Below are 14,262 nucleotides of genomic sequence, written 5' to 3' on the forward strand. Positions count from 1 at the left end.
GATGGTTATCGGTCCGCTTTATGGTCCTCTTCAAGTTCTTCATTGCAATCAAACCCCTAATTACAATAATTAGAAAGGTAATTAACAAATTATCGTTAATTATATAGGTCAATGGAACTTGGAACTCGTTTTATTGCGTCCTCCCCGACCTCTGACCACTTCGCGCACGAAAAACAATTTTACCTCCGAGAGCCTATTTTTTTTTAATTACTTAAATAATCTTTCCTGTAGTTACCACGCTGTATAAGCAACAACTTATGGCCCCGGAGGATTCTAAGGCTACTCAAGGATAGTTTAAATACAAAGTTAGGGAATTCTTACGGTTTAAGGGTTTAAGTTACCCAGATTCGGCACTAAATAAGGACAGGGGATCTGGGAAGTTACACAATCGCTTACGGTCTCCATCGAAACCGGGTGGTCATTCAAAGACTAGCTGAACGGGAAAACTATGGTATCACCTGCAACTTGGTGGATTTTGTATTCGACAAAATTACGGTCGGGCATGCAGTGACGTCAAGGGGCTTTGAAAAAGGCCCTAAAGAATGTTGATGCTCTTTGCGCAAGCGAGTTTTGATTTTCTCTTTCTTTATTGATCAAGATATCCCTTAACGAACACACTAGACCTACATTTTGTTTTCAACTAAGCGCACGAACACAGGCTCGTTACAGCTGTCAGTAAAGAGCGAATGTCCCTCTCTTGAACGTGCACAGAACGGGGGCCACTGCATGTCTTCTCATCCCATAGTCGGTACAACGTGGTAAATTTTGCGCTTTATCGAACTCCTCCTGATCAGCATTGTAACCACAATGACACAGAGCACAACTGCAGCGGCAGCCGCAATTAGGATGCACGCCTCGAGTGACAGGACCAAGACAGGCGACTGGCCATCTCCTCCATCGGCCGCCGGTGTGGTCGTAGTAGCCGCCGCAGTTTTGGCGGACGCAGGCGCGTAGAAGGCAAGTACAGTGTTTGAGTTGTTGGAAGTCAGGCCGTCGCTGTTTGAGACGCGAGCCGCCAGGTATGCACTCCATTCGCGGGCGCCGTCGTCTCGATGTGTTGCGAAGATGGCGGGCAGGGCAACTGTGACTACGTGCTTGTCACCAGACCGAAGCGGGAAAAGGTTGCCCACCACAACACTGGCGTTGGTGATCTCTGTCTGGTTGCCGAAGTTTGACTTCAGTCTTTCGTAATCCGTGCTTGCTCGAATGTCAACGGCTGCAGCTGCAAAGAAAACAAGAACCCAGGTAAGGCATCGCTCGCCGTTTTACCAGGACAATTCATTCGTGGACGTCTTTATTTTTATCCCTAAACTGTTAATATTGCCTCCATTAATTAAGTTCTATACTAGGATAGAGGGGTGTATCCAGGTTGGTGGTGGTGGTGGCGGATGGGGGGGGGGGGGGGGGGGGTTGGTATTTTATTTATTTATTTACATACCCTAAAGGCCCGAATGGGCAACAACACCAGAAATTTTAAGAGCGCCGCACCCCTCCTCCCCTCCACCGCCCTCCCTTCATGCTATCTACAAAAATGTAAAAAAAAATTAAAATATATGCGATGATAAGAACGACAAACGTATTGTTTGGGCACATGCTTTGTTTCTATGTTTTTACCAGTGGTATAAAACACATTTCTAAAGATATTTATGGCTACGTCACTGCTATAAGATGCACCTAAGGATAACATTACAACAACAGATATCGCACCAAAAGAACCTGTTGATTTGATAATCGCTTAAAACAATTTTTGAATGTGCGTTTTGGTTTAGCTATATTACTGAACACTGCTTGGGTTTTAACAAGCGAAAACACAAGCTGCTGCTTTTGAAACACCGCACGCAATAAACGAGGTGGGATCAAATGAAGCGCGTTCGTTCGCATTCAATAAGATGAGAAAGGTATATGTAGAACTGAAGAAAAAAAAATGGCGCAGCTGGCACTCGTGGTGCAAGGCTGCAGGAGCAGCAGAGCTGGCGGCCACTCTCCCTTCGTCGTAGACCCGGCTGTTGAACCTCACATGGATTTGCGAACTTGCCGCTGAAAGTTCTCCAAGAATGGCAGGCCCGGATGGTTTTGTCCGCAGCCTTTCACATCTCTCTCAAAGGAGACCGCGCTAGCGCGCGCTAGAACCCGCGGCAACCGGCTCTGCGAACTCGGCGACTGTGCTCCCCACTTCAGGGCGAACGCAGGTGAACCGGCGAGGAGAACAGCACGCGAGAGATCACGCCACGGACGCCGCACAGAGTGTTCTCGAAGGTCGAGCTGGCCCACGCCGGACGCTCCTCACGCGGCACAAGCCCACGCGCAAGCCTGGCCCACGCCGGCACGAGGCGCACGCTCACGTGCGCTCGCTATTTTTTCATGGCATTTTTTTTTCTGATAACGGTGGACGGCGGAACTAAAAGCTTCAACAGCTCTGCTGTTAAACAGTAACACATGAGGAAGAAAAAACAGCAGGCTTCCTTAGAAGTGGGAACGCATTCACGCACATGTCTGACACTTCGGAAAGGCGTCGAGTGTACCGTCTGCGAAAAAAAAAAAAAAAAAAAAAACGTTGATTGCTTATTGAACCACTTGGTTAAGGAATCCATGACGTACGCCTCGCAGTTAAATTGGTTGAATTGTTGTTCGATCAATTGTTCGACACCGAGTGTGTACGGGTTAATCGCCAAGGAAGAAAGGACAAAGGTAAACGAAAGGCAGGAATTCAATCATTCTTTGGCTTAGTTTGCTATCTGTTATATATGTATCATCACTAGCGCCCTCTGGGTGCCGGTTCTTTTGTCAATAAAGACAGGCCTAGCGTCGGCAGAGACACACACGATGGCGGCCTGTGAAACCCAACTGTAAAGCTGTCCGGTGTCCCTCATTCAATCAGCAACCATCAGTATATAACATGGTGTCAGAAGTTAAAATTTCGCAACGGAGCAACTCTACAAAGCAACTACAGTAGAGCAACGAGGAAATTGTGATGGCATTTCCCCTGATCCAACCGCCGAAGCCGTTCGAGCCGGGCAGCAATCCCGCCGAAACGTGGTCGGAATGGAAGACGGCTTACGAACTCTACGAAGCAGCGTGTGAGTACACAACAAAGCCACCAGCAACAAGGAGAGCACTACTACTACACGTTATCGGCCCCGCTGCACGGAAAATCGTCGACACCTTCAGCTTTACAGCCCCAGCAAGCGGTGAGCCAATTACCGACACCGTCGCTGCCATTTTTGCGAAGTTTGATGAAAAGTACCTGCCGTACAAAAACGTTACGCAGGCGGCAGCTGTTTTCAACTGCATGTACCAAAAGGAAAATCAGCCAGTTGACGACTTCATAGCTGAGCTGCAGTGTCAGTCGAGAAAGTGCGATTTTGGCGACCAGCACGACCGCCTTCTAGGCGACAGGATTATCATCGGAATCCGCGACGCAGCTCTGCGAGAACGCCTGTTTCGGGAGAGGGACTTGACTTTAGAAAAGATCATCACGACATGCAGAGCGGCTGAGATCTCGAAACAGCACGTGTCTTCCCTGGCGACGACTCTTGACAAACAAGAAGTGGTGGTCGACAACCTGAACCGCGGAAGGCAGCCACATCGACAGCAGAACAGGCAACAGCCGAAAAGACAGCCCCGGTTTCAACAAAGAAGCAACCAGCCTCAACATTCAGAAGCCAAGCCCCAGAAAAGTTGTGGTAGGTGTGGAACCACCCACCTGCCCCGACAGTGCCCTGCATATGGCACAACCTGCTACGCCTGTGGGAAGTTCGGGCATTTTCAAAACGTTTGCCGACAGAAACAGCGAGCAGCACCGCGGCACGTCCGAATGTTAGACATGGAGGAAGATGTAGCTGTTCAAGATTTTGGACTGGGCAGCCTGACTGTAAACGACATCACAGAAGAGTCGCTCTCGGACTGGCTTGAGACTGTCAACGTCAGCGGCAACCCAGTGACGTTCAAGCTGGACACGGGATCCGATGTCAACATTCTCCCAGAGCAACTTGTGTCCAAATGGAAGCCCCATCCAGCGGTCAAGAAAACTAAAGCAAAGGTCACGACCTACCTAGGAGAGCAACTCGACATCGAGAATGAGTGCCAGTTCCTTTGCACTGTGAAGAACACCCAATCCAACCTCAAGTTTTTGCTTGTAAAAGGAAATTTGAAGCCTATACTTGGAGCATCTGCGTGCACAGCCTTAGACCTGTTGCATCGAGTGAGGCTCGTCGAGGCAACGAAGAAGGCCCCTCACCCTGCATCAGACTTTGAAGACGTCCTTCAAGAATTTCCAGATGTATTCAAGGGCATCGGTAGACTACCAGGAGAATACAGCATTCACCTCAAGCCTGACGTAAAGCCTACAGTGACTGCCCCTCGCCGAGTGCCAAGTGCTCTTGAAGAGACTGTTAAGGCTGAGCTTGCACAAATGGAACACAATGGCATCATCACGGCTGTGACAGAACCAACAGATTGGGTCCATCCCATCGTCATCATCACAAAGAAGGATGGAACTGTGCGAATCTGTCTGGATCCAAGAAACCTGAACGCAGCGATCAAGCGGCACCACTACCGCATCCCAGTTCCAGAAGAACTCTTTGCACAACTATCTGGGTGCACTGTGTTCTCGGTGCTTGATGCAAAGAGCGCCTTTTGGCAGCTAGCTCTTGATGAAGAGAGTTCGTACCTGTGCACATTCGCCACGCCTTGGGGTCGCTACAGATTCCGGAGAGTACCTTTTGGCCTCAGCACAGCCCCAGAGCTTTTTCAACAAGCCATCGACAGAGTCTTTGAGCGTCAAACAATCGTGATGCCGTACTTCGACGACATCTTGGTAGCTTCCAGAACATCGAGTGAGCACACAACCCATCTGCGAAAGGTGCTTATGACAGCACGCAACAACAACCTCAAGCTGAACAAAGACAAGCTCAAGCTGGGATTGTCTTCAGTAACCTACCTTGGACACCAGCTTACCCAAGACGGCATTGCCCCTGACCCCGACAAGGTAAAGGCAATCAATGCCATACAACCACCAACTGAAAAGGCAGAGCTCCTTCGATTCCTTGGGATGGCAACATACCTAATGAAGTTCGTTCCAAACTTTTCATCAAAGACGCAACCTTTGCGTGAGCTCCTGAAGTCTGACGTCGCGTGGCATTGGACCCGTGAGATGTCAGATGCATTCAACGAAATCAAAGGCAGCCTGACAACTGCACCAGTGCTGCACTACTTCGATCCAGCTCAACCAATTGTCATATCGACCGATGCTAGCTCGTATGGAATTGGCAGCGTCCTTCTCCAGAACGGATTCCCAGTGGCATATGCATCAGCAGCACTGACGCCAGCACAGCAGCGCTATGCACAAATTGAAAAGGAACTGTTGGCCGTAGTGTTTGCTTGTGAACAGTTTTACTACTATATCTGTGGTCGCAGCATCGTTGTTGAGACAGACCACAAACCCCTCATTGGATTACACAAAAAAGACTTCCACAAGGTTTCCCCCAGACTTCAGAGATTGCTTCTTCGCATTCAGCGTTTCACTCTGAAGTTGGTTCATATACCTGGAAAACTATTGGCAGTTGCCGATGCACTCTCTCGCACGCCTGACCCAGCACAGAGCATCAGCACAGCTGATGAAGAACATGGTGTCCTGGTCTGCACCTTGGTTCGAGCATCCACGGCAAAGCTGGCTGAAATCCAAGCTAGCACGGCAGCAGATGACGTCCTGAAGCGTGTAATGACCTACATCGAGCACGGTTGGCCAAACAAAATCTCGAAGGTTCACCCATCGGTCAAGCCCTTCTACTCAAGAAGAAGTGAACTCTACGTAACAGATGGCTTCGTCTGTTATGGTGAACGACTAGTAGTTCCACAAGCATGCCAGAAGGATGTCCTCTCAAGACTCCACATCACCCATCGTGGCATCGTTGCATGCAAGAACCTGGCCTCTCAAAGTGTCTTCTGGCCCAGGTTAAACCAGGACATCGAGGAGCTGATCAGCGGCTGTGAAGTTTGCCAACGACATCAAAGAGCAAATCAGAAAGAACCACTTCTCGACCGAGACCTACCAACACGTCCATGGGAGAAAGTGGCCATGGATTTCTTCCACCACAGCGGCACCACTTATTTGCTTGTAGTCGATTACTACTCAAAGTTTGTGGAAGTTGAGAAAATGCCGACTACAACAGCATCTGCTCTTATAGCTGTGCTCAAGGATCTGTATGCACGTCACGGCATACCAAATGAAATCGTGAGTGATCAAGGCCCTCCATTTGACTCTGCGGAGTACAGAAGTTTCAACAAGGAATGGGACATTGTCCACAATCCAAGTTCACCACTCTTTCCAAGGTCCAATGGACAGGCAGAGAGGACAATACAAACCATCAAGGCCACAATGACCAAGGCACTCTCTGAAGGAAAGGACTTGGCACTGGTACTGATGACCTATAGAGCAACCCCAAGTAACGGCCTTCCATCCCCAGCAGAAATGCTGATGGGAAGAAGGATAAGGACTCTAATACCAGCCTCCCCAAGCACCTTGCTACCACACTATCCATACAAGTCATTCTCCAAGCAGCTTCAAGCTAGGCAGCGTGCACAACATAAGCATGGGGATCAGCATGCGCAAGAGCTGCCTCCTCTGCACAAGAAACAGCCAGTATGGTTCTGGCATGGGAAAAGCTGGAGACAAGCAGTTGTGACCCAAGTGGGTCCAGCACCACGGAGATACAAGGTGACATCATCTGATGGCCAGAGCTACGCACGCAACCGCCATCACCTCCGAATAAGAACATGCTCAGGAGAGCCCAAGGCCGAGCGGAACCAGGAAGTAGACTCGAGAAACCCCCAACTGACGGTTGAGGACTACTATCCTCTAGACTTTTCGCTCATTTCCAGTGACTCCCCCAGTCAGTCAAACCCAAGAGACTTGCCACTGCAAGCACAGCAGCGCCAGACTCGTTCAGGAAGATCTGTGAGAGTTCCGTCAAGATTTTTGTACTAAGATCCTGTCAGTCATTAACTGTTTGTTTTTATTACTTGTGTGGTGGCATGTTATATATGTATCATCACTAGCGCCCTCTGGGTGCCGGTTCTTTTGTCAATAAAGACAGGCCTAGCGTCGGCAGAGACACACACGATGGCGGCCTGTGAAACCCAACTGTAAAGCTGTCCGGTGTCCCTCATTCAATCAGCAACCATCAGTATATAACACTATCCTACACTTGGGGAAAGGAAAATGAAAGAAGAATGCAACAGGAAAAGAATCGGATAAAGGTAACGACATAACGTAGAGAGGTGTGCCCATCGTTACGTTGACACTAGACGTTAGAGTTCAGTGGGTATCACTAGAGTCTTTTATGTTGCAGATTTTGGGCAAAACCGCCGTTTTCAGGAAGCGCATGGGCGCTTTGTTGCCTTGTCTCTGGCTGGCGGAGAATGCCTGTTCAGGAGAGGTGCCTTCTTTCCGACGAAAAGCGTGGGCACTCAAAGTAAAACAGGCAGTATGGCCTCCGGAGTGCCGCAGCTTTAACGCGTCTCATTACTTGCGAGCATAAAGAGACCAAAATCGCTAGCAGGCGGACGCTCATTTACGCAGCTACTGCAACAGTGGTCCGCACAAGGCTAATATGGGGCATGCGAACCCGCCAGCGACGTCTTCCTTCTCCTAGATAAAGCCCGACGCAGCGGCCGGCAGCTTTGTTCGGCAGCCGTGCACCAAGTATTCGCACTGATGATGACGATGCCGTGGTGCCTTTCCCTTTGAAACGGGCGGCCGTTACAGAGACGGCCTGGCAAAAAAAAAAAAACAAAAAACAAATTCACACAATTACAAGAGAACTACTCAGGTGCCGTCCCGGAAGAGGCTGGCTTTGCCCCCTCAACGCCGTCTCCCCCCCCCCCCCCCCCATTGTCATGGACACCTTTTCCTCAGTCTCTCACTGACGCTGTTCGCGAGCTACTTTGCAGTGTTGCATGCTGCCCTCCACTGTTCAAGGCGTCGCTTAGTTCGGGAAACTGCCGCAGCCTGCACTTCCCCCGCCGAGTCCTCGAAGCCAAGCGCTACTGCTAGTGCTGTCTGAGGCACAGACTCGCCAAGTTCGTCGCACTGAAGCACCAGATGTTCGATCGTTTCCTCGGAGTTCCCACACGCACGGCACAGCACACACGTCACTGTCGTGTCGAACACCTGTTGCCGCTTCAGGGTGCGCAGCGCCCCTGCTCTAGCCTCGAAAAGCAGGACGCTCCCGACGCTATTATCGTACAGGCGGACCGCTTTGATGGAGTTCTTGTATTCACGGTAGAGGGACAGAGTCTCCTTATCGGTCAGTGCTAGCTGCCATGTCTCGTCTTCCACCTCTCGGACTCTTTGTTGCACTGCCTTGGCGTATGCTCCGACTGATTGCGCCAGGATGGGGTCTCGTATGATGCCGAACTTTTGCTCCAGGTGGTAGATCCGCCGAGTCCATTGCGTGCGAAGACAGGTTGCCGACAAGTAGTCAAAGACTCTCCTCGCCCATCTGTCCCGGTGCATGTTCAACAGGCGGTTGTAGAAGGCCAGCTTGCTTGAGGCCTCCCGAGCAGCAAAGCTGGACCACCCTAAGTCCCCTTCGACAGCTTCGTTAGCCACCCTGCCATGGCATCCGACGGCCATTCGGCCGACTTCTCGTTGTCGTCTCTCAAGTACATCGCAGCCTCTCGCCGACAGGCACACCACCGCGTTTGCAAATGTCAGGGCAAGAACCTGAACCAGTTTCCACAAGTCTTTGATCATTACAAAGCGGTTGCACCCCCATAGGCACCTGCGTCGCAATATGCGTTGCGCTCTAAGAGCAGTTTTCCCCACTCTCTCTTCATGCAGCCCGAACAGGGTCACTCCAAGGTACTTAACTGATGAGGCAATTTGCAGAACCTCCTCCTCCAATTTTAGTACCGTGCCTTCTGCCATCTTCCCGGCCAACTGAACAACTGTGGTTTTCTGAGCATTGAATCGGAGGCCAAGCCCCTTCATCTCCGCTGCACAGATGCCCAGTAGGCTCTGTAGGTCGCGAGGAGAGTCTGCCATCAACATAAGATCATCTGCGTATGCCAGGCCTGGGATCCGACGGTCATCGTCAATACCGCTTGTCGTGTATCTCAGACCAAAGCCCAGGCCAGATTGCAGGAGGGCTCTCTCAACCCCCGCCACGTACAGTAGGTACAGGAGCGGTGACATGGGGCAACCTTGACGCGGTCCTCTATTCACCCTGGTCTTCCCAGTCTCTATAGTGCCGAATCTGGCAGCCACTACGTTGTCGGAGTACAAACGTTGTATGGTGCATAGCAGTTTCGCGGGGAGGCCCAGAACTGCTAGGCGTTCGAAGAGGTCAGAATGAGGCACACTATCGTAAGCCTTCTCTACGTCCAACGCACAGCAAACCAGGGACCGGCCTTCCTTTCTCGCTATTTCTGCACACTGGGTGATGACAAAGATGCTGTCTTCCAAGCGCCTACCTCGTCGGAAGCCGTTCTGTAGCTCTGTGAGGTGACGCTCAGATTCTGCCCAGCCTTCAATCCATCCCTTCAAAGCCTGTACGAAGACCCTATAGAGGACGCTGGTTACTGTTACGGATCGGTAGTCTCTGATCTTATCCGCCTTCCCTCCATTCTTCAGAACGAGGGACACTCTGTCCTGGCGCCAGTCACTGGGTATCACATTTCCAGTGAGGATTCCTGTGAATAGAGTGGCGAGCTGTTCCCTCGAGTTGGGTCCAAGGCTTTTCACGAGGCGGGCCGAGATGCCGTCCTGGCCAGACGCTGTTTGGGTGCGGATGCGTGCTATTGCACGATCAATGGTGCACAGCGCAAACTCCCATTTTGCTTCCCCGCTGTCTTTGTCTTGGTTAACCAGTTCTGGTTGCCGAGTCGTACATGGAGGCTCCGCTGCATTAGACCTGTAGAGCCCCTCAAGGTGGTGGGTTACACATTCCTTGAGGTCTGCTACGGGCTGGTCAGTTGCATCCGTTATCTGCACCGAGGGTTGGTTCTGACTGTCCAAGGACCGAACATATCGCCAGAAACTCTGTGCCGTCGATTTGCCGTCTTCCCGGAGGATCTCATTTGGCGCCTGCTCGCTTCCGCCAGTTTAACCTGCACCATTGCCTGCATTTCCCGCTTGCAGTGTAGGTAGAGCCTCCAGGTAATTTCAGAGGACTCTGCCTCCCCGGTTTTGAGTGCTCGTCGATGTGCTCGGTTTGCCTTGCGTCTCGCACGCAATGCCTCGGCCACCTCTCTGTCCCACCATCCGCTTCTTCTTCGTGTCTCCCGACCCTGTACCATGTGGCGTCGCATGATCCCACTGAGCACCGACACATATTCCTCATAAGACTCTGCCTCGCGCCGCTCTCCACTCTGCTCAAACTCCTTGGCCACAAGCTCAACCGACCTGTTTGGGAGGAACTTGCCACACCTTGGGAGCCCAGGCTGTTCCATTGCTTTGCGCAGAGCCCGGCTGAAGTCCATGCGTAGGCGGTTGTGGTCACTTCCCAGGCTATGTTTGCCCTCCTCGTCAATATCCAAGCATTGCATTAGGTTTGCTAGACGGGGGGACACTAAGGCATAGTCGATGCATGAAGTGCTGTCCCGGGCGCACCATGTGTACTGTCCATGACAGCGTGGATCCAGGTTGGCAATTCGGACATCCAGGCGCTCGGCAAGACTTCTGAGATGGTTGCCATTTGTGTCTGTATATCCGTCCGACTCAGAGAGGTGGCCATTGAAGTCACCTACTATAAGGAGCTCCTTGTCGTTTGCCATTCGTTTGATGTCCCCACATAGGCAGTCAACCAGCTGGCTGTTCTCTTCCCCTCGTGCTTTGTGTACTGAGAAATACACTACACCTATTGCTGTGGGAACGCCCAGCAGCTCTCCAGTTATCCACACATGTTCGGCGCAGTTTCCCATGTCGCGTTGCCAGCACATAGATCGTCTCCACAGGACTCCGACGCCTCCACCTTTTCGGCTACTGCTGTCCCTGTTCGTGCCCGCCCAACACCACTCTGGATGTATAGGAGGCTCCTCCAAGTCTCTGAGATGTGTTTCGGCCACCGCATATATTGATATCTGCTCTGAGCTCAGTGTACGGTACAGCTCCTCCCATTTTGCTTCGTGTCGAGCTCCGTTCATATTAAAGAAGCCGATCTTGACGTCCACTCTCCGCTTACGTTTATGCCGCCTGGGTCTATTCTGTCCACTTTCTACTGCTATTGTTGTAGAGGCCTTTGGAGGGACATATGATGTCGGACACAGTCGCCCACCACGTGGAACAGGTCGGTGCCCGGGTAGTGGTTCAGCGGTTGCACCATTGAAGCCGGGGACGGTGTGGCACATTGCACTGGCCCCACTGGTAGGCCGTGTCGGTAACCCCAGTATTGGGCTCCGGCTACCGGGGGATAACCGGGGCTGGCCTGGATACCAGCGTGCATTGGCGCAGGAGGAAGCTGTGAAATAATTTCTTGTGCGTGTCGCATCCGTAGAAATCGTTCGGGTAACGGGATCCCTGCCGGCGGTCCCTGTGTGGGTGTTCCCCAGTCTCCAGACTGGTTCAACCCCGTTTCCACCGTTGTGGTGTTGGTTGTTGTCGTGGGCATCGGTCGTCCCTGGCCTCCTGTCTCGTCCTGTTTGCCTTGCCTCCGATTGCTCCTTCGCCCCCTTTTCACGTCCCCTAAAAAAGGGCGAATGTGCTCTACCACTTCCGTGGCTACATCTCGGCTGGTCTTGGCAAGATAGTGGATACCGTCTCGAGCCAACCGGCCTTCCCCCCGTACTGCTTCCGACAGGTCCAGAAATGTTGTCTCACTCATGCCAAGCTTTTTCAGCTCTGTATTCAACATCATCGCTTGCGCATGTGTTTCTTTGCCCCGTGACGTAACTTCTGGGACGGAGCATATCACCAGTTCCTGCGCATATGGGATTATCTGATCGCGTACGATCTTGGCCACCTCATCTGGTTGGGCACTCTTGGTGACATCACTCACGCCCGCCTGCAGAATCACTAGTCTCTCGCTCTTGCCCGCCTCGTCGCAGTAACGCTGAAGTAAACGTTGAGCCGTAGCGATCGTTGCCCCTCTTCGGAACCGGGTTTTCACGCTGAGCTCGCCTTTAAGTTGGTGACGTAGCGCCTTGGCTATGCGTGCTGCGTTCCCGTCTCCGCAGACGAGGATTTCCTTTGCTGCGGTCTGATCGTTCCGTCGCTTACGATGCTTCTTGACGCCTGCGGTAGGCTTCAGGTTGCGATGTGTAACTTCCCGTTTGGCCTCGCTGCTGGAGTCTTGGGTTTCGAGCCGGGGTGAGCTTTGACCCGGGCCCTGGTTCAGGTTCTGGTCTGCCGCTCGGCTCAGTGAGGGGGCGACGAGACATTGTTGGCCACCCTCAGCCGGCCCCTGTTCCCCCCTCGCCTTCAGCAGCGCAAGTTGTTCTTGGAGGCTATGCGCCAGATCGCGCAGGGCGGCAGTCTCTGCACAAGCCTCTTCTTGTTCGGCCTGCCACTGTTGGTCGCGTTCCGTTCGGCTCTGATCAGACTGAGCTTTTTGCTGCGCCAATTCCTTCTGGAGGCGCTGTGTCTGCTCGCGGAGTCCGGTGGTCTCCATCCGTGTCTCCTCAATCTCGGCCCTTAGCGCTGCCCGAAGCGTGCACAGAGTGCACACAAACTGCGTAGGCTCGTCTGCCTCCTGCTGTGTTTTGAAGTGTGTTTCCTCGAGATAGGCCCACCTGGAACATTCGTCGCACTGCACCTGTATGTCATCTGTATTCTGTCTGCGCTTCTTGCTTCTCGCCATGTCAGGGAACTGGTGTCACCACCCGTCTGCCGCTGCGCCACCTCTTCGTCGCGGGATACGGACGTGACCGTCGCCGATAGGTCTGCTGGTTAGGCCTAGCTCCTCGCCGGCCTGGTCCGCAGCACACCCAGGCACGGGAACCGCGGCCAGGGCACCACGGAGCGCACCTCACCGCTTCACACACAGCTTCTCCCGTCGTACCACACACAGACCCTCGCTGCACAGCTTATCACATATAGCATACACATCGCGCGGATACAGTGCCTAGAATATACTATTCTAGGCACTGTAGCGCGGAGGCGCTGAACCGACGCTGAACCGACATTGCGGTGAAAAACATACAAGCACTTTCCAGCAACGGTGGCGCCGCCGCGCGCCTTTTTTCCGAAGCTGTTTGTAGATGGTCGCCGTCCCGGGCGAAGGCAGCCGGAGCGTTCGGAAGCGTCGGGATTGAGAACGCAAAACCAAAGAGCAATCGAATGTGCTGTGTACCACAGTATATAAATCGCTGTGCCGGGAAAAGCCTGTGTTCATACCTTTCCTGGAGATAAAAATACCTCGAAAGGTTTGGATAACTAAACTCCTCATTGTAAAAGGTGTCAGCAACACAATGGGGTTTGCAGTAGCCACTTCACGAAAGCTGACTTCTTCTGGAGCAATATCCGTAAGTTCAGCTCACTCCCGCGTTATTGATGGTGTGTTTTTCTTGCAAGTTGAGTGTGTTGTTTATTAATAGATGGTCTGCAGCCACTGAAACAGCTTTTGAAGAATGACGCCATGCCGCCACATAACATTCCTATGCGCACGCACGAGAAGAAAGTGAAGCCAAGAACCAACAGGAGAACGTCATTGTTTTTTCATTAACGTGCTGGTTTCTTTTAATAAATGCTGCATTCCAGTTGCATTTTGTGCTTTGTTGGGTTGTTTGTGCTTCGCTCTCTTTTTTAGCAGTATGTGTGATTACCGTTTTGAATTTGCTGCTTTTTTAAATGCAGAGCATTTCTTTAACTCACGATGTCACCCGGCGTTGGCGTGGCTCGGCGCCCGCAACAGCCGTTCCAGGTGCGCCCTCTCCCCCACTCCTCCTCGCCTGCTCTCCGCTGCTCCTCCGTTGTTCTCTGCGTGCTCGGATCGCGTTCAGCAACAGGTGGGGCGCGCATGCGTCGTAGTTTGGCGCGGGAGCAACAACAGTTGTGGCGTGATCGTGACGTAGTCGTGACGTGGTCGTGGCGCGGTCGTGCCGTGATGGGGCGGTTCTCGGCGTTCGCTCTCGCTGTTAATTTCTTTCCAACCAGATAAAATCGGGTATGTGCGCCCCCCGAAAATGCTCTGCATTTGACCGTGCCCCTCGCGAGGGGGATGTTTATTGTTTTCGCACGTGCCTCTCGCCGTCCGCTTTATTTTCTTTCTCAAACCCCCCACAGGAATGGACGACGTCGGTATTTGTAATAAATAAATAAACTTG

At 52.2% G+C, this 14,262-nt stretch overlaps 1 protein-coding gene across 1 annotated transcript in view; it reads right to left on the bottom strand.

The window, feature by feature from the left end:
- Positions 1-568: 568 nt before the first annotated feature.
- LOC144168012 (calcium-activated chloride channel regulator 3A-1-like) overlaps positions 569-14,262 on the bottom strand; it is a 95,049-nt gene continuing 81,355 nt past the window's right edge. Inside the window, exon 13 of the mRNA XM_077697108.1 lies at positions 569-1,222. Coding sequence (XP_077553234.1) covers positions 735-1,222 — 488 coding nt within the window. The 3' untranslated portion in view covers positions 569-734. The remainder of the gene's footprint in view (positions 1,223-14,262) is intronic.

The sequence above is a fragment of the Haemaphysalis longicornis genome, unplaced genomic scaffold (genome assembly GCF_048455015.1).
Source record: "Haemaphysalis longicornis isolate Haplotype H1 unplaced genomic scaffold, Haemaphysalis longicornis Haplotype H1 scaffold_2, whole genome shotgun sequence".
In the NCBI taxonomy this organism is placed as follows: domain Eukaryota; kingdom Metazoa; phylum Arthropoda; class Arachnida; order Ixodida; family Ixodidae; genus Haemaphysalis; species Haemaphysalis longicornis.